This window comes from Talpa occidentalis, unplaced genomic scaffold (assembly GCF_014898055.3).
Source record: "Talpa occidentalis isolate TD23 unplaced genomic scaffold, MPIMG_talOcc4v2.1 talOcc4.10, whole genome shotgun sequence".
Classification (NCBI taxonomy): Eukaryota; Metazoa; Chordata; class Mammalia; order Eulipotyphla; family Talpidae; genus Talpa; species Talpa occidentalis.
The window spans coordinates 48287247-48308557 of NW_023600993.1; the positions used below are offsets into that span (position 1 = coordinate 48287247).

The 21311-nt window shown below is 39.7% G+C and overlaps 1 protein-coding gene across 4 annotated transcripts in view; it reads left to right on the forward strand.

Annotated features, from left to right (window-relative positions):
* Window positions 1–21311, forward strand: part of SLC25A26 (solute carrier family 25 member 26) — a 115480-nt gene that overhangs the window by 10554 nt on the left and 83615 nt on the right. For all 4 annotated transcript variants that reach the window (XM_054695433.1, XM_037492390.2, XM_037492407.2 and 1 more), the window contains one exon: window positions 2651–2760. In XM_054695433.1, the coding sequence (XP_054551408.1) occupies window positions 2651–2760 (110 nt within the window). The remainder of the gene's footprint in view (window positions 1–2650; window positions 2761–21311) is intronic.

Here is a 21311-nt window from a genome sequence, read left to right on the forward strand (position 1 = left end):
GATTTCCTTTTTTCTTAGGATAATTCATGAGAAACTCAGGTTGATTTGACATTTAAATGTCCATCTTTGAGCTCAGCATTCATATAAAGACGGCATGCAGAGAAATGGTGTTTTGGTCTTATTGTTTTTTTATTTTTGTTTTTTAAAGATTTTATTTATTTATGAATACAAGAACCGGGGTACAGGCCAGAGATGCGGGGGAATGAGAGGATTCACCAGAGACAGAGTAGGAAACAGAACAGGCAGACTGACTGAAACACACTGCTGAGGGGAGCAGTGGGCGAGTCAGGAGAGGTGTGATTCGCCATGTGGGCTTCTCTCTGGCCGGCTGGGATCGAACTCATGCTGCAGAGGCTGTGGATTGCTTCATAATGCAGTGCTTAACCCCTTGCACCACCAGGGAGGCCCTGTTTTCGTCTTCTTGTTTCTCTCCTTTCCTCTCCCCTAGCAATCTTTAGAACAGCAAACTTGAGGTTACCTTGAATTTTTCATAATTGATTGTAGCTGGTTGTTATTTTGTAGCTACTCTTTGCCAACCATAGCTTTGTGCAATCACCTGATTATCTGAGAGGCTCCAAGTACAGAAGCCTGTGTCTCTCTCAGGTTGCTGATTTACTTGGTTTCAAGTGTGCCAATTCCCTGTCCTTTGGTCTTCAGTTGGCATCTCCGTCCTTCTGAAGAGCTTTTCCTCGCACACATTGCACATAAGAACTGTTGTTGGGGAGATGCAGGGTCAGTGATAGTCTGGAGATGCTATGTGATGCTTACGAGACTCATTTAGATTCTTGCCAGCAGGAGTTCACATATAGAATGTGGTTTCAATTTTTATGTGTGAGGAAGTGGTGTATTTCTTGCCATGCTCTTCACTTTTGCCATCCAAAGAACTTTAGTGAAAGGGCGGTAATTTTGATTTGGCTAGATCGTCAAATTGTTGGTGCGTTAAAATTTTCTATGTGGTACCTTTGTTATTTTCTTTTGCAACTGGTTGTCTAGTGTGAGTACAGTACATCAGCGTTACATTCAGTGGCTATAGACTTTATTGAAAATCTGTTCCGCAGGGGTGATGATGGAGGGGGATAGAGGGGACAGAAGGTCGAAAGAGATGAAAAGACCTTTTTTTCTGGATGTTTACTCTGTCATGTTGAAAATACATAGCTTTTTAAAGAGTTATGAGAGACTGTAGGTCTCAGCTATCCCAATCTCTCCTGTTGTAACATTTTTGTAGTCTCCCTTGAAACCTTACTGTGCCGTCATTTCTTTAAGATTTATTTTTATTTATGCATGCAAGAATGGGGGTTTAGGTGCAGATTATGAGAGGATTCACCAGAGACAGAGTGGGGAGCAGAACAGGTAGCTCCATTGAAATACACTGCTGAGGGGAGCAGCAGGCGAGACAGGAGAGGTCAGCAGCACCATGTGTTTCAGCTCCATGGCTGGGATCAAATTTGTGCTGTAGTGGCTGCTGATAGCTTGATATTGCTGAGACTTAACCCTTTGCACCACCAAGGTGGCCTCATGTGACTTCATTTCTAATTAGCAGGAGTTTTCTTGGGTGTCACCAGGAGAGTTTTAGGGTTTGTGTTTGTAGAGGAACTTGGTCTGTCACAAAAGCAGCAAAGTCAGACCAGGCTGAGGTGGTTAACCATGAAAACCTAGAAACTTTAATACTGTCTCCCTTTTTCCCTGGGGGTGTAAGTAGGTGGGACAAGAGAATATATAGCAGGTGGAACCTGTAGCTGAATGCAGCTGGAGAGAATCTAGCTGTAGATTTAGCCAGTGCGCCAAAGTAGGATAAACCTCATTAGAACCACACATGGGAGCAGGACCTGTGTTAACTACATAAAGCTGCTTGTATTGGTCATCTCTTTTCCATAGACAAAATGCTTTCTTTTAGCCTGCTGTTTGCTGGCAATCCAAGGAATGTTTCCAGTCTTATGGAGAACTGATTTTCACCCTCAAGCTCTTTTTCTGAGTGTTTCAGTCACTGTGACATGTTCAGATGTCCTTCAAATGATGAATTTGTAACTAATTTATCTTTGATGGAAGTGATAAACATCTTTTGATTAACAGTAGATGGCAATCTTAGGCTCATAGGCTAAGATGAGTTCATGGTGATGGGATAGTTTTTTAGAGATTTTGAGTTCCAGTTTTAATGAAATGGTTGTTGCCTTGATTAAAGGTGAGTTAATACAGCATAAGATGGCAATAGTTATTTTGAATAACAGCAATAAAACATTATGGAATAGACATTCTATTGGTTAAAGTATATGCTTGCAATTTTAACACTATAAATCCACATAGCTGATTGTTTCACGACCATATATAAAGATATTTTGGATCACAGAAATTCATTCTTTTCTGGAAAGCTCACTTAAAAAATGTTAGGAGACTTTTCAGTACAATTGGTAAATGCTAGGTTAGCTGTTAGGCTTCTTCAGGAGAGGGATAAGTCCTCTGTATTTTTTAATTCCAGGGTCAGGCATATAATAGTATATACTGCAAGGGTAAAGGAGTGGGGTGAGTGTGTTTAACTATTATCTTTATCTGTTATTGCATAATTTAATAGGGTTGTAACTTTTTAGAACAAATTTCTTAACAGTTTGAAAATATATTTAAATCTTATGAAAGTCTGGCTTGTTTTAAATTTCAGCTGCTGCCTTTTTTATCACCTATGAATATGTGAAATGTTTTTTGCATACCGATTCATCTTCATATTTGATGCCTGTGAAGCATATGTTGGCTGCCTGTGCTGGAGAAGTGGTAAGTGACAAGTTATATGTTAAAATATTTCAGAAATGCAGATCATGCATATATATTCTGTACAGATATTGCTTTTTTTTTTTTTCCCAAGATTTATTTATTTATGTAAGCATTGGGTACAGTCAGAAGCGTGGGAGGGTGGGTGAGAGAATTCACCAGAGTCAGAGCGGAGAGCAGAGCAGGCGGACTGATGAAGTACACTGCTGAGGGGAGCAGCGGGCAGCAGGAGAGGTCTGTCGCGCCATGTGGAACCCTCGCCGGCGGCTGGGGATCGAACCAGCGCTGCAGAGGCTGTGGGCAGCTTTGCAACCTAGCGTTCAACCGCTGCGCCACCAGGGAGGCCCTGCTTTATGTTTTAAAAGATGTTTCTTAAATTATGAAAATTACAAATCCCAATAGATGAAACATGACAGTTGAAGGACAATCTAGATGGGATGAAAAAAATAACCAACTATTTACAAGACATACCTAAAACATAGTGATTGTAGTGTAAGGTAAAAAGTATCAGGCTTTTCTGCCCTCCCACCATCAGGATTGATGATGGATCCCTGTGGTCCTGAATGTATGCCTCATGGCGGGCACCTGCAGTAGGATGTGGGCATACGTAAGTGGACACACCTGAGCTGAGAGACTGGGCTTATAAGGGCAGTGTCATGGGGACGCCAGGAGAAGAGCAAGAGAGCTGAGCGAAGAGAGTGGAACAACAGAACGAAAGAGAAGCAGAGGCCACAAGAGAACATCGGAGAGCTCAGAGAGAGTGAAGACTTGCTGGGGGCTGGGAGCCTGCCAGCCTCCCAACTCCCCAGCACCCCTGCCTGCCGTGTACCTGGTAAATCCCAATGAAAGCCTGCAAAAGCCACCGAGGGCTCTAGGACTCCTTCACCCATCTGCTCGGTCATAGAAAACCTGCCCTGTTCCCTTCCTGCCCCTACAGTGATACAGAAAGAATAAAATTAAAGACAAGGAAGAAATATCCATACAAATTGTGGTGGCTTTGTATTACATCAACACAGGCGAGCTGGAAGTTTGTCTCCAGGTTAGGCTGGCCACAAGAGAAATGTGCACAAGTGTTGTGAGGTGGAATTGAAGGAGTTGTGTTTGTGCTCAGAATGGGGGTGTAGGATCAGCTCTGTTGCAGTTTATCCACATCATCACTTGGCCTTAGGTAGTAGCCCCACCTCCATCTCCACCAGCCACCACCCCCGTCCTTCAGCTTCTCCAAATTCTGAGTCAGGTATGTGGGCTCTTTGTGAAGGGGGCCAGCTTATACTACAGGTTGCTTAAGTCATTGAAGTTAATGAGAGAAATGAGTTTTTCCTTGCTCTTCCCTTTCACATCCTTGTTTCCTTCCTGATTTCTACCCTCTGTCTTCTGTCCTAGCACTGACGCAGAAGTAACGGTTCTATATAAACTGCTTAACCAGATCCCACAATTTCTGTCAACATCCCTACAATAACTCTTTGTTCTTGCTATTCACATTGGTTCTACTTCTCTGATCAATACTAACTTGTTTGGAAATACAAATTGCAAGAGAGCTGAAAGAGAAACTTAAATAGTGATACAAGGAACAATTCACCTGGGACATATAATAAACCTGAACCTAAGACTAAATAACATAACGTCCAAATGTAAACAAAAATTACCAGAGATGGGCCTCCCTGCTGGCCTAGGGGTTAAGGCTCAGTGCTGCCACCTACAAGGCCCTCTGGTATGGCCTGAGTTTGATCCCTGGTGAGGGAGCTAACCCACATGGCACAGCAGACCTCTTCTGTCTTGCCCACTGCTCCCCTCAGCAGTGTATTTCAGAAGATCTGCTTATTCTGCTCCCCATTCTTTGGCTGGTAAATATTCTCACCCTGCACCCATGGCCTGCATCAAGGGTTCTTTCACGCAAAAATAAATAAAATCTTAAAAAAATTTACCAGAGCTATAAAGAGAAATGAATAAAAATGTCATCTTTTTTGGAGATATTGATAGCAGTCTGTCAAAGTCTTACGACTTAAAACTTTAGAATATAAAAGTTTCCTTCACCCACTTACCTTTTGCACATTGTCTCCTGCCTGATATTAAGGGAACCTCTTTCAAATTTTTTTTTGGTTCCACTCCAAATTTTTTTTTTTTTAAAGATTTATTTATTTATACAAGCACTGGGTACATTCAGAAGCGTGGGAGGGTGAGAGAATTCACCAGAGCCAGAGCAGGGAACAGAACAGGCAGAGTGACAAAATACACTGCTGAGGGGAGCAGTGGGCGCAGCAGGAGAGGTCTGTCGCGCCACGTGGGACCCTGGCCGGCCGGGAATCGAACTGGCACTGCAAAGGCTGTAGGCAGCTTTGTAGCCCAGCACTCAACCGATGCGCTACCAGGGGAGGCCCCTAAATTTTTCTTTATTGATCTTCAAATCCCACAGTCTGGTATTTATGTAATCCTAAATCCTGAGCCTTATCATGAGCAGGGTACATTAACAAGAATGGCCAGCAGTGAAGAAGGAGGGTCTCAGTTTATAGGACTTTTATCATTTTATCAGATAACATTTTTATTTTTATTTTTTTTAAAGATTTATTTATTTATTTATACAAGCACTGGGTACAGTCAGAAGCGCAGGAGGGTGAGAGAATTTGCCAGAGCAGGGAGCAGAACAGGCAGAAGGACCAAAGCACACAGCTGAGGGGAGCAGCGGGCGGCAGGAGAGGTCTGCACGCCATGTGGGACCCTCGCCTGGCAGCCGGGGATCCAACCAGCGCTGTAGAGGCTGTGGGCAGCTTCGCAGCCCAGCGCTCAACCGCTGAGCCACCAGGGGAGGCCCAACATTTTTATTCTATTTAGAAAAGTAGTGGTATATATTTATCAAGGATATTTGGAAACCAGTCTTTCTAACGTATTTAAAAAGCATTTATGGTGTGTTGTGCTTTTGTTTGCTGTGCATTATTTTCCTTTATAAAATTTGGAAGAAAATCTACTGTTTAAAAATCTAGTTCTCTTCACTTGAGGGTATCGTGAAAGAGGGTGAGGAAAAGAAACCCTGACAAAATAAATATTACAATAATAATATTTAAAATTGGAAGTAAATATTAAAAGTAAATATTAACTTCAAAAAATACTATTACTTTTAAAAAGTGAAAGTAAATACTAACTTTAAGAAGACTAATAAAGCCCAACTTTTTTTGTTTTTTTAAAGATTTATTTATACAAGAACCGGGCTACAGGCCAGATGCACGGGAGGGTGAGAGGATTCACCAGAGACAGAGCAGGCAACAGAACAGGCAGACTGATGAAACACACTGCAGAGGGGAGCAGTGGGCGAGACAGGAGAGGTCTACTCGCCATGTGGGTTGCTCCGAGGCCGATGGGGATCGAAACGGCTCTGCAGAGGCTGTGGACAGCTTCACAGTGCTGCGCCCAACCACCTGCGCCACCAGGGAGGCTCATAAACCCCAACTTTATTGAGACATAATTCACATATATCACCATAATTAACCATTTAGAGTATACAGTTCATTGGTTTTTGTATATCAGAGTTGTGCACCCATCACCCCAGTTGGTTTTAGAATATTTTCATCAACCCAAAAAGAAACTTAGTATCCATTAGTAGTCACTCCTCTCCTCATTTCCCCCAGTTTTCCCACATTATATCCACATCATCCACCCCTAAACATCCTGTAATCTACTTTTTGTCTCTATGAATTTGCAATTCTGGACATTTCATGTAAATAGAATCCTACAGTACATGGGCTTTTGTGACTAGCTTCTTTTACTTAGCATAGTATTTCCCAGGTTCATGATGTGGCAGCAGGTATCAGAATATCTTTTTAATTGCCTTTTTGACTTGTTTCCACTTATGACTGTTAAATACATGATGCCGCTCTGAACATTTATGTACATGTTTCTGTGTTGATGTATGTTCTAAGTTCTCTTGGATTGAAATCTTGGAGTCAAATTTTTGGTCATATGATAACTCAGTGTTTAACCTTTTGAGTAACTGGTGTGCTGTTTTCCGAAGTGACTGCACTATTTTTACATCCCACCAGCAAGTATAAGGGCTTCAACTTTTGTACTTCCTTGTCACTATTTGTTATTTATCTGTCTTTTAAGTTATAACCACCAAATAGATGTTCATTGGCATCTTACTGTGATTTTGAGTCACATTGCCCTGACAACAATTTTGAGCATCTTTGCTTATTGGTTATTTGCTTATCTTCCTTGGATAAATTTCTATTCAGATCCTTTACTTGTTTTTTAATTGGGTTGTCTCTTTGCTATTGAGTTGTAGGAGTTCTTTATATAGTCAAGGTACAAGTACCTTTTCAGACTCACAAGTCACAAAATTTTTCTCTCATTCTGTGCATTTCTTTTTTTTTTTTTTTCAAAGATTTATTTATTTATGCATACAAGAACTAGGATATAGGCCAGAGGTATGGGAGATGAGAGGATTCACTAGAGTCAGAGTGGGGAATAGAACAGGCTGATTGACTGAAATACACTGCTGAGGTGAGCAGTGGGTGAGTCAGGAGAGGTCTGCTGAGCCATGTGGGTAGCTCCCTGGCTAGGGATCGAATTCATGCTGCAGTGGCTGTGGATTGCTTCATAGGTTGCATCTTAACCCCTTGCACCACCAGGGAGGCCCATCTATTCATTTTCTTAATGTGTCCTTCTCTGGGTGTCTTAGTTCTGTAGTCAGCTTTCAGGGGTTTGTTTTTATGTTTAAATTTATTTGACCCTTTGGTTTCTCTATGTACCAATATAAGTGATACCATTGGGTATTTGTGTTTTTCCTTCTGACTTGTTTTGCTTAGTATAATCCCAGCCCCATTCATGTTGCCACAAATGACTTGAGAGTATCTTTTTTGATTGCTGAGTATTATTCCACTGTTTCTGTGTGATACATTCGTCTGTTTTATGGGCATCATTGAAGTGTTTTTTTTTTTTTTTTAAACATTTATTTTTATTTATTTATACAAGCACTGGGGTACAGTCAGAAGCGCGGGAGGGCGAGAGAATTCACCAGAGCAGGGAGCAGAGCAGGCAGAAGGACCGAAGCACGCTGCTGAGGGGAGCAGAGGGCGGCAGGAGAGGTCTGCGCACCATGTGGGACCCTCCTCCGGGGCCAGGGAGCAGCCGGGGATCGAACTGGGCCGCAGAGGCCGCGGGCAGCTTCGCAACCCAGCGCTCAACCGCTGCGCCACCGGGGAGGCCCCATTGAAGTGTTTTTTTAATAAAATTTCCTTTGACATTGACTTGAAAATGATTGTGTAGACCATGTTAACTCTGGACTAAATATTGCCTTCAAAATTTACTAAAATTATAGTAGTGATGGAACTACAGTTTTCATTAGCAAAGAACATAAAGTAGTACTCCCTTTTATATACCCTACAGAACCATAGACCCTTTAGGGTCTTTCTCTAGTAAAGTAAGCATATAGATATTTTACATTCAGATTCTGGGGGTTTTCACTCCCCTCACTCTTGGATTTTCATTTTCTTCAGACTTAACAAGAATATACAAAGTGAATAATTAGGGAGTGCAAGTGGTAGTTACTAGATTTCTCATGTTGATGTGTCTTTTCATTTGTAGAAAACACTACGTATTCTAATACTCTAATATCTGTAACTGACATTTAAAAAATTGGAGACTTAAATGTAGTAAATCTGGGTGTAAACTGTCAGACATAGGAGATGGGGTTTGGTCGAATTTAGATTAAGGACACAAATATTTGTAAGCTTAGAAATACACAATTCTAATGTTCTCACCTGTACTGTATCTCAGTGGGCTTGCATGTTCCCTTAGGCAGCAAGGTCCAGTATTAGATGTCTTTTTAAAGTTCCTCTGATGCTTGTCGAGCCATAAGAGGAGAATTGGCCAGCACAGGTATATAGATTGAGGACTTCACAGGTGAAATGACTCTTGATATATTGACTGTTAACTGATTTTTAAATTCAGCTACAGTTTAGTGGCTGAAAAGTTTGTGAAACATACGAAGTTTGTGGAATGTTGGTTCTGATTGCCAAAAATCTTTGATCTTTCTTCAAGTCCACTTGAAGCCATTTAGAATGTTTTCCCAATAAATGCTTGAGAAATGTACATATTGCCTTCTTGTTTCCTAGCTTGTTTCAGTTTCATAGAGCACACACTTTTGGTTTCCAATTCAGACAAATACGGTTGCTAAAAATAAACAGGTAACTTTAGGGGAGACAAATTTCTTATGTAAAATGAAAAGGAATAGAAAATAAAAACATTTATAGCTGTCAGTGGTCAAAAAAGTATAGAGACTTGAAGAAAATAAGAATTTAATGCATTGTTCTATAACAGTTGCTTTGATATAAAATTATGTTGCAGATTTCTTAAAAACAATTGAATTGTGTATTGAGTGTGTCTACAATTACTTTGTTGTAGTGACTATTACTGTACAAAAGAAACTTAGAAACTAAAGAACACTACCATAGTAACCATTCCCTATAGCAGCAGCTTGATTAAAACTTAATGACGAATCAATAAAACTGTAATTACAACCGCCTACCTTATGTTTGTAATTTGGAATACAGTAAAATCGATCAAATAAGATTTAATATGTAACAACAGTAAGAAGAGTCCCGTTTGTGCCATTTTTTATTAGGAAGTTAGCTGTACCAAGTCTCTAAATCCCTACCTCAATTATTTTACAGCTCAGTTTTCATCACACAAAGAAAAAAGCACTGTGAGAAGTAGAATCTGTAATTAGATCAAAAGGTTTACTTTAATACAGTAGCTGCTATAACATTACAGTGGTAGTGATTTTTTTTTTTCTTAAGGCATTAAGATTTGACTTCTCCTGGGTCTTATCCTACTTTTGGCCTTAGTTCCTGTTGTTTTCAGAAATGAAAGAACATTGAAATTTCTTTGCAGCCAAAGGCAGCCGCTGTGAATTCATCATGTTTATGGGTGACATGTATGGATGTCCTCACACACATAGATGCTTCAGTCCCATTCTGATTTGGGATTGAGAAAGCTAGGAAATAAATGATATTACTTTTTTTTTAAAAGATTGATTTATTTATACAAGCACTGGGGTGCAGGCCAGAGGCACGGGAGGGTGAGAGAATCCACCAGAGACAGCAGGGAGTAGTACAGGCAGATGGACCGAAATACACTGCTGAGGGGAGCAGTGGGTGTGACAGGAGAGGTCTGCGGTGCCATGTGGGAATCTCCCTGGCCGGCCGGGAATTGAACAGGCACCTCCAAGGTTGACTAACAGCTTCACAGCGCTGCGCTCAACCCACTGCACCACTGGGGAGGCCCGATACTACGTTTTTATAAATGCTTTCTGTATTACGTTTTGATAAATGCTTTCTGACTGCTCCTAACAACACTTACCACATGTGCCCCAGCAATCACCAACTTCAGAATAAATTGCCTGGACAATCTGAAGATGGCACTGGGAGTTCTGCATTTCAAACAAGAGGTCCAGAAGGTTCTGGTTCCAATGATATTTAAGCATCACTGCTGTAGGATTATCAAAAATCTTAGTTTATACCCCAGTAGTTTTTTCTGCATTGGCTTAACAATCCCTCATATAAGAGGATTTTGGTAGGTGCAGAATATGAGGTGTGCCACACCTTCATCAAAGCTGTGATTCCTTTTGTCTTCTTTAGATTTACATACTTTTGGACTGGTTTGATAAACTGGTGAGTTTTGAGTGTGGCAGTGTATTCAAATGTAGATTTAGATTTTGAAGTTGGACTGAGTGTTACAGCTGGCTCTTTACATTTTCTTCAAGGCCCGTGAAATACCTTGAAAAGGAAGGTAATGTATGCTCTAGTTTAGCTACTCTAGCAACTGATGAGGTCAGGGGATCTACTGGAATGCATTCTGCGGGCCTCAGCTTTATTCAGATTCCTGCTGGCGTGGCTACTTAGAGGAGTAGGTGCATCCATGCTGTCAGGAGTATTTGTTACTCATAAAGCACAGCCCACATGCTCCTTATTATTGTGGCTTCTACAGTGGGATTTTACCATGTGATACTATGTTAATGTCATGTTTTAAAATATAGTACTTCTCATATTCTTTACTGGCCCTTTCTAAGAGGAACCTCTGAATAAGATAATATTGTGCAATGTGTTTTATCTTTTGAATTAAGTATGGTAGATTTTGAAATCTGTCAGTTAGCCTAGGTTAACTATGGGCAGATGTGGTAGTGCCTGGCCAGACTCTTATGCAGTTGTATAATTAAGTCATGGGAGAGAGTTTGAGTAGAAAATAAAATGACTGTGCCCAAAGGGCAGTGTAGTTATTCAATCAGGAGAAGCCCACAGTAGTGCTGCTGATGGGGACTGCGTGTGTATATAGAGGTGAATCAAGACAGATGATTACACATATTGTTAGAAAACTTGTGGTGCAATTTAGAAGCTGAAACTGAACTGTCAGAGACCTAATCAAACACTTTTTTTTTTTTTGTCTCTAAGAAGAATTTTTATTTTATTTTTTTTTTAAATAATAAATTTTATTTTTATATTCCCCCATACAATTGCAAACACCCCATTCTGACCCCAATCCTTCCCCTCCCGCCCCCCCACCCCCCAAAAAGTGTCTCTGGTTCATAGTTTTTTGTTGATTTTGATTTTCACTTTCTTATATTCATTTTCCTGGTCCCTTATTTAAGTTTTCTAGATTCCTGCTATGAGTGAGACCAGCCGGTATTTTTCTTTTTCTTTTTGGCTTATTTCGCTGAGCATGATCCCTTCCAGCGCCATCCATGTTGCTGCAAATTGCATGTGTTTATCTTTTTTGAATGCTGAGTAATATTCCATAGTATATATGTACCACATCTTCTTGATCCAGTCATCTATTTTTGGGCATTTGGGTTGTTTCCAAAGCTTAGCTATTGTAAACAGTGCTGCTATAAACATAGGGGTGCAGGTGCTTTTTGGAATTGATGTTTCTGTGTCCTTTGGGTAAATACCTAGGAGTGGAATTGCTGGATCATATGGAAGCTCTATGTTTAGTAGGTCCAGAAATCTCCACACAGCTCTCCATAGTGGTTGGACCAGTTTGCACTCCCACCAACAGTGCAGAAGAGTTCCTTTTTCTCCACACCCTCGCCAACATTGGTTGTTGCTAGTTTTTTTAATATGTGCCATTCTCACTGGTGTGAGATGGTATCTCATGGTAGTTTTGATTTGCATTTCCCTGATGACAAGTGATGTTGAACATTTTTTCATATGCCCCTTGGCCATTTGCATTTCCTCTTCAGAGAAGTTTCTTTTTAGCTCTTCTGCCCATTTTTTGACTGGATTATTTTCTTTGTTGTTGTTGAGTCTCATCAGCTCTTTGCAGATTTTTGTGATCAGTCCTTTATCATTAGTGTTGGGTGCAAAAATGTTCTCCCAGTTGGTGGGGTTTCTCTTTGTTTTTGTTATTGTCTCTTTTGCTGTGCAGAAGCTCTTTAATTTGATGTAGTCCCAGCTGTTTATCTTTGCCTTCACTATCACTGCTTTGGGTGATGAAACACTTTTCTTTTTGATGCATCTAAACATGCCTCTGCTAAAGGAACCTTGTACCTTGTTTTCCTTTCTGTATTTTTCAGTGTGCTTGGGAACCTTTTTTCACTTCAGGACATTAAGTATTTAAGACAGACTTTTTAATTCCTTAGAAACCCTGAACTATAAGAATCATACAAAAAAATCTCCAGAATATGCAAACCTGCTTTCTATCGTCCTCTCCTTTGTACATCCTTTTTTCACATGGGCGTCTTTGATTTCTTTACTATAGTCTGCTTTTGTTCAGCGACTCTAGTTTCCTCTACTACTTTTGTTGCTCTTTGTGGGTTTAGAGCTTAAGTCCTTAATGTGTCCTAGGCATTGAGGATAAAGTGATAAGATGCTGCCTTTGCAAGGCCTGAAGGCTAAGGTGAAGACTTGTAAGTGTGTAAATACACTGAAGAAAAGTAAGTAATTGGTAGAGTGAGAAGTGAGAGCCTGGACAGAACTGTGGCCTTTCTCTGGATTGGAGGGTAGAGGTGGAATGGTGTTTATTCAGGAAAGCCCACATGGACTAGCTAATCTTTGAGCTGCATTTTAGAATATGGTGGTTGGATAGGTGGGTTGATGCAAGGAAAGGTATTGAACGCCAAGTGGAGTGCAGGTGTGACCCAGGTCACAATGAAATGAGTGCCGGGGTGGGGGTCTTGCCTGTGATGGCAAGGAGTCTGGCTTTAGCTTTGAAGGGATGGGGAGAAGAGTGCCAAATTCTCTGCAGCTGGGTGGAGGTGGATGTAGTGTGTGAATGGAGAGGAGACAAATCCTCAGCGAGGGTAGATCACCAGCATCTCCATGGGCAGGGGCATGCAGGGAGAAGGTGAGTTCAGGAGACATTAACAAGGTAGAATCATCATGAAGATGGTATTTCTTCTCAGGGCCCTTACAGCAACATGTCCCCATTGCATCTTTTATCATGGGGGGCTTTGCTAGCACTCGGTGTCTGTGTGTTGTATACATGGTTAAACTCTCCCACTGAATCTACTGAGCTAAGTTCAGCAGGCATACCCCAGCTTTTCCAGCTCAAGCAAATTTGCAGAAAGGGTAAGCAAAGGAAGGAGGGAAGGAAGGCGGAGCCTGAGAGAGAGAGGTTTAGGCCTTGGTATGCCCAGTGTGCTGTGATGTCTCTGCTAGGGGTTATTTACTCATTTAAAGTAGCAGCATGACTGCTGAGAGATTTTCAGGGAGATTTTACAAAGGAACAGCTTGCTCCACCAGCCCTCCATTTGCTTCACAACTTCTCTCTTGAACACATTCCAGATTGCTTTCTGTTTTATGGACTTTCTTTTCTTTTCCTAGTATGCCTAGAGTGCAGCACTGGTTTGGATAGTGTTACTTCCTGATGGAGCACAGTGGTTTCATTGATTGTATCTTTAGTTAGAGGACAAGAGGGTGGGGGAGCTCTGTGTTGACTTTTTATTTAAGAGCAGTATGAGTTTGTGGGACACAATTAAGTTCAGCTTTATAGAAACAACAATTACGATTTTCATACAGGATAATGAAGCTGAAGAAACCATTTTCAGCCACAAGAGTGTTATTTGGTCAGTTATTGCCACTACATTGAAATGGGAAAAGCAAAGACTAATCTCCAAAGACCAAACTAGTGAAGTTAGAATTAGCCACTTCTGTGCAAGTCTGCACTTTTTCAGTGACAAACCTTTATTTTTTAAAATACCACTTTGTTCTGGTTAGGGTTCATGGTAGCATAATGAACTTAAATGCCACTGTTACAAATTTGTTTTGCTTTGTGATTGTATGCTTTACAGCATTTGAGTACTTACTACATATACATCCAGCACTGTGATTGCTAAGAAACAGAATAAGAAACAGAGAATAAGAAATTTTGATACCAGTCCTTGAGGCCTGTGTAAATAAGTTGGCTAACTGTACAAAATAACTTGAGAGTATTTTGAATATCTTTGTAAGAAGACAGCATAGGGATCATGAGCTGCCAAGTTATACAGATCAGGATCAGCATTGCGACTTATCTGTGTTTTTGCCAAATACTTCACTGAACTGCTTTTTCCCTATCTTGCAGAACTGGGTTATTGCCACCCCTCTCACAGTTCTTACAAGGATTGAGTGCTGCAATGCTCACATAGTGCTCAGCCTAGCATCCACTCCCTAAAGTGTCCAGTAAATGTTGACATTAATCCCATGTCATACAAGTGTATGTAGCAGAAATGTCCTCTATGTAGCACTTTTAAAGAATTTTATGGTTTTGGGAAGGAATCAGTTCAGAAGATGAAAGGAATTAAAACCATCAGAAGTTTATTAACTTGCTAAGGTTTCCTTAGGTGATATGGACCATATATACCATAATTCACTCATTTTTAAAGAAATTTTTCTCTGTGTTCTTCCAGGAGCACCTTTGTCTTTTTTTTTAATTTAAATTTTATTTTTATATTCCCCATACAGTTACAACCCCTTTATTTTGACCCCAATCCCTCCTTTCCCCGCTGTCTTTTTTTTAATGTAATATTTTTTAAATGGCACAATTGATGCAGAACTGGAGACAAGAAGTATTAGTTGGGTAATATTACCAATTTAGAGCACTCTTTTTCTTTTTAAGATTTATTTATTTATGCATACAAGAGCTGGGGTATAGGCCAGAGGTGCGGGGGTGGGGGGTGAGGTGAGGGGGTTCACCAAAGACAGAGTGGGGAGCAGAACAGGTAGATTGACTGAAATACACTGCTGAGGGGAGGAGCAACCGAGACAGGAGAGGTCTGCCTCACCATGTCGGTCGGCTTCCTGGCTTGGTTTGAACTCTGGGGATAGCTTCAGAGTGCTGAGACTTAACCCCTTGCACCAGAGTACTGTTTTTTAAAATAAGGTCAGGGGCCTCCCTGGTGGCTCCTTGGCCGGGGATTGGTGATAGGGCTGCAACTTAACCGCTAGGCCACCAGGGAGGCACCTAAATTTGTGTTGTGTTAAGCCACTAAGTATGTGCTGATTTGTTATAGCAGCAATAACAAACTAATACCATTATTATTACAGCCTTTTCAAGTGTCAGATTTTACTTTGGTAGAAATCTAAAAATCTATTCATGGGATGTTTGTCATCTCCTGTTATGGAAAGGTATGAAAGTGAAAAAAGTTATTTAAAGTTTAACTCTTAAGTAAATTTCAGTGAAAAACCTTTAGAAACAAGGCTTAAGAGATGATACAGTTATTTTTGTTGAGAAGGCTATGCGTTTCTGTAGAGCATCTGGATTATCAAGGGTGCTAGTCCTGTCAGGCAAGAGAAGACTATACCTATAAAAATTTAAAACTTTTCTTCAAATGCCTATTGGCTATATAAATGGAAGGAGTCTTATAAGTATGAAAGGTATGATGAGCTTATGTCCCCTTATCAGTGGGTGCAATTTAAACTCCAAGGAGAGTAAATTAGGATTTGGAAATTGTTAGCGTTATCAACAGTTGTGATTCCACCTGTAGCCAGAAGATGGCAGAATTGACACATGAATGAACTGTTCAGTTTCAGGACTTTTTAATTTTTTTTTTATTTTTATTTTTTTTACTTTTTTGTTGTTGTTGAAGATTTACTGAACACCTACTATATGTCAGATGTTGATAGCTGCCACAGGAGTCATGGCAAATAAGACTCAGTTGTTGCTCAGTGTAAGCTCACCATGAGTTACAGGACTTTTTTAAAAAAATATTTTATATAATTCTTACATCATCTTTCATTTTTGCACAATGTATGCATTTTCATTTTGGTTATATTCCCAATACAATTGCACCTCCCTTATTTTGACCCTAATCCTTCCTCTCCCTGACCCCTCTCCCCCCCGTAGTGTGTCTCTAGTTTATAGTTGCTTGTTGATTTTGATTTTTACTTTGTATTAATTAGTCTTTTTCCTGGTCCCTTATTTAGGTTTTCTAAATTCCTGCTATGAGTGAGACCATCTGGTGTTTTTCTTTTTTTTTCTGATTTCTTTCGCTGAGCATGATCCCTTCTAGCTCCATCCATGTTGCTGCAAACAGCATGTGTTTATCTTTTTGATTGCTGAGTAATATTCCATTGTGTATATGTACCACATCTTCTTGATCCAGTCATCTATTTTCGGGCATTTGGGTTGTTTCCATACCTTAGCTGTTGTAAATAGTGCTGCTATAAACAGAGGGATGCCGGTGCCCTTTGGAATTAATGTTTCTGTGTCATTTGGGTAAATACCTAGGAGTAGAATTGCTGGATCATATTGAAGCTCTATGTTTAGTAGGTCAAGAAATCTCCACGCAGCTCTTCATAGTGGTTACCAGTTTGCACTCCCACCAGCAGTGCAGGAGAATTCCTTTTTCTCCACAACCTCGCCAACATTTGTTGTTGCTAGTTTTTTTAATATGTGCCATACTCACTGGTGTAAGATGATATCTCATTGTAGTTTTGATCTGCATGTCCCTAATTACAAGTGATGTTGAACATTTTTTCATATGCCTGTTGGCCATTTGCATTTATTTCCTCTTTGGAGAAGTTTCTTTTTAGCTCTTGTGCCCATTTTTTGACTGGATTATTTTCTTTGTTTTTGTTGAGTCTCATCAGCTCTTTGTAGATTTTTGTCATCAGTCCTTTATCATTAGTGTTGTGTGCAAAAATGTTCTCCCAGTCAGTGGGGTTTCTCTTTGTTTTGATTATTGTCTCTTTTGCTGTGCAGAAGCTCTGTAATTTGATGTAGTCCCAGCTGTTTATCTTTGCCTTCACTATCACTGCTTTAGGTGATGTGTCTATAAAGATGTCTTTGAGGTGCATGTCATGTAGTGTTTCGCCTATATTTCCTTCTATGTATTTTATGGTTTCAGGTCTTATGTCTAGTTCTTTAATCCATTTTGAGTTGGTTTTTGTGCATGGTGTGAGGTAGTAGTCAAGCTTCATTCTTTTGCATGTAGTGACCCAGTTTTCCCAGCACCATTTATTGAACAAACTTTCTTTGCTCCAGAGTTACAGGATTTAAAATGGTGATATAGAAAGATCTGTCAGATGTAAAATATATATAAATAAAATAAAAAAAGAAAGATATGTTAGGTATTCTTAATTTGGAAACCTGCTTTCTAGAAAGAATTTTGGGAATTAGACAAAGAATGTGAAATAAAATACAATTATATTGTACCTTTAAATCTTCAGAATGTCAGGAGGTTTCACTCCCTCTTATTAATTTGCCACAGGAGTTTGCTCTGCAAAATCCAAAGCGGCTTTTGCTTCAAATGTGATTAAACTTTGACTATTCAATTTGTTTAGTTTTCTGTTGAATCTATTATTGATTTTTCTGGTCTAAAACAAGAAGAATTAGCTGATACTAAACCTTGAATCTTTAAGTTCATTAGATGCATGTACAATAGTCTCCCTTCTCTGCAGGGAATATATTCCAAAATTCCCATGGACACCTAAAATGGACAGTACTGAGTCATATACTGTTCCATGTTTTTTCCTCTACATCCATACTTATTATAGTTTAATTTATAAATTAGGTACAGTAAGATGTTAACAATGATGCTAATAATAAAATAGGACATTTACAACACACTGCAATAAAAATTAGATGAATGTGGCCGCTCAGAATACCTTACTGTTTACTGTATTTTTGCATGATGGTTGATTGTGGGTGTCTGAAATTTTGGAATATGAGACCACATATTTGGAGGGGGTTACTGTAAAATAATATGCCTGTAGTGAAAAGTAATTCTGGAGATGGTAGTCCAGAGTTGTGGGTGTCACCCTTGGTTTCTAAGCCAAGGAGCTCTGATCATGAACAACTTCCATAATCTGTTTGACTTGTCTATAGAATGCTGACAGCTTCAAGTATCAGAGGAATATTTTAGGTTGTTGATTAGCTGTCTTTGAGAAAAGTGGAAATCAGGTAAATTTTTGTGAACTGCGTTGATATCCCTGAGGAAAAAATACATTAACATTAGGTACTGTTGGGGATGTCCAGTGACTTTGAAGGACATTGCAAGAGTGAGGATGGAAGCGAGACTGGAAAAGGTTGATAGGTGGTTGTAGAAGTATCGGACTTTGCAGTTGCAGTAAAATAACCAGAGATTTTAGCAGCATCTTTTCTTCTCTCCTTCTCCTCCTCTGTGCCTTCACTCACATTACCTAATGAGAAGCTGAAGTTCCCTATGATATTTTCCCTTTCACAAACTTAGTCTTATGATGTGTAGATTTGCCTCTTGGTGTTTAATACATACGAAAGGAGACTTTCAACTCTCCATTGAAAAGATAAATAAAAAGCATATCAGAAAAGTTTGTATTTTTATTAAAGAAAGAAAAATCTTGGTAGCACCTTCATTATTTTGATCATTTTTTAATATAACTTTCAGCATCTTTTTTATGTTTAATTCTTCTGGGGTCAGTATTATATTTTAGTAATAATAAAAAACAACAGGGCATGTATTTTCTTCATGGAAAACCTTCATTGTCTTCTGATAGAATTGTAACATAGAGAGCATCCTTGGGTTTTATGAAAATGCCATCATCCCTGTGTCATGGATTCCAGTGAACCCCAGAATTATGAGGAATGAATGCTCTAAAGAATGGATTTGCCAGGAGACCCACAGATGACATTACCTTTATTTCCTTTCATAGAATCACAATTCTGTCACGTGTTTTTGTTCTTGTGCAGTGAATTACCCTGTTGTAGCTCACATTCAAATCCAAGAAAGAAAGATCAGAGTTAATAGAAAACCAAATGCAAGGCAGGTGAGCTGGTGGAGGAAATAGTCACTTTGTGACCTCTCTCTTAGGCCAAAATTGCCTTGCCATAGAAGTCATGAAGCCTTGCTGGGTGCTTTGTACCCCTTATGTTAGTTAGGTGGTTTTTCATCTGAGAACCTTTTCAAAGTTTTCCTTCTGCCTCTATATTTTGAAGGAATCAAAATGTAATGTAAGAACATGGAGGGTTATGAAGCATGAAGTCCTATAAATATTTATGCCAAGCCACAAAAGTAGACAATTCCTATTTTCTTGACATATTGGGGTCATATTTCACTCTTGACCTCTTGAATTGAAAAATACAAGGAGTTCATGTACCATTTTCTTTCTTTTCTTTTTCTGTAGTTATTTATTTTTATTTCTTTAATGAGTTTTAGATGCTGGGGGCTGTCCTGTTAGGGTCATGTAACTTTCAGTGGACTTTATTATCTGTCCTGGCTTAAAAGTATGGGCTTAAAGGTTTGTACCCTTAGCAAAAGTAGCATAATTTATATCCAGTTTTAGGTCTCAGTGGTAAGTTGTTAAATCTGTTTTTGTGTGGGTCATTTTCACTAAATTAAAAACAAATGTTTTTAACAAGGCCAATAAGTTGCTTTGCATGTAAAAGCATATTTTAAATTTGGCCTTTCATTTTATTTTTTTCCCTTAAAAATTGCACAAATATTTTTGCCCTTTGAAATTATGTTAAAGAATCTTAGGAAGTAGCAATACATGTTCATTGTAGAAAATTTTAGAAGATGCAGATAGGCAGAAAAAGGGAAACAGCACCTGTAACCCCACTCTTTTTTTTCTGGTCTCTATACAAAAACAGTCTATTGTGAAAAAATATGTATTTTAAAAATTTCTGAAGTATTGGTAATCATTTCTGTGGTAATGATTGATTTTTGATGTTTCCCCTCTTCTTGGAAAGTTTTGAATAGGTTTTGAATAGGACCCTCCGGGGCTCTTCTTGTCTCAGCAAGGAAGGAATTCAAATTCAAGATCTTCCAAGACCAGTTAGGTAGAAAAGCAAGAGCTTTATTGTCAGATAAGAGAAAGGACGGGAAATCTTTCTGAGCAGAAAGGGGTCCTGAGTGAGTAGCCTCTGAGGGGCTAAGAAGTATGGTTATAGTGGGCAAGGAGTAGGGGTCATGGGTTGTCTCAGTGGGGGTCATGGGTTTTTGCTGATTGATTGAGTACCATGGGGTCTCCCAGGTTACTTGGCCTGCTTTCCGGAAAGAGCTTTGGTCCGTTGCTTTAGCATTGTGTTATTGTGTTGGTGTTCTGGGCACTCAGTTTTTGCTTGGTTGGAGGCGCCCTGACTCCAACCCATTGTTTCTCATTCAGATTGATAAATGGGCTTGGAACACCTCCGCTTGGGCCCCTCTTTAATCCTAAGTACCTCTGCCCATCTCCTAACTTCCTCATTTAGTTTCATTTGCTTTCTACAAAAAAAATATTAAAAAAAAATACTAGATAATACCTGTCTGTTTTACCAGATTAAGTGGAGAAAAGATAGTGGACAGATGCTTCCTCCCAGTTAATTAGTGAGGCTAATGCATATTTTCTTTTTCTCCTGGTGTTTTTAGTTTAGCAGAAGGAAAAAATGTGAAGAACAAAAAAATGTTACAAGGTAATAAGTAAAAGCCATCAGTTAACAGCTTATTTTGAGAACTAAGGAGAAATGGTTTATTTGAAGAATAAAGAGGGCATCTTTTGAGGTAAAGGAGAGAAGGTATGACTGGAGGAAAATAAGAGTTATAGAAATCAAGACTTAAAGGTTTTGAGGTTTCTGGACCAAGTCAAGTAAGGAAAGTTTAGAACCAGGAAGTCAAAGGCAATGTTGGTGAGTTCATTTCTGTAGCCAGGGCTACTGGCTAGGCCTGAAGACCCTTAGCCCAGCCACTGCTCATCCCCCCTGCAGTTGCACCCAGAAGGAAAGATACAGTTTAGATGCAGGAATGGCACCCTGGTCGAGAAGCATCGTGGGCACAGGGAGGAATCCGCAGTCAGTGTAAGCACATGCTGGGTGGGGCTCCTGAGTACCTTTTTTCAAAGCTTCTGGGGTCTTCATAGTTATCACATTTCCTCTATTGTTAGTCTCTGCCTTGCTATTAGCACTTGTCCTTATCCTATATGCAAGTAATTACCTTCCTAAATAAGACAAAGGACTGTTCTTTAGCCCCGTGTCCAACTGTGATCTCACCTTTCCTAATTCCTTAGCTGACTCCTGTCTACACTTACCTGTATCTATCTCTAGATCACTTATGAATTCGCTGTGCTGGGTCTCCTGCCCTAGCTACTCCATTGACACAACTCTAGTGAACTCTATTAACCCTCATCTGTGTGCTGCAG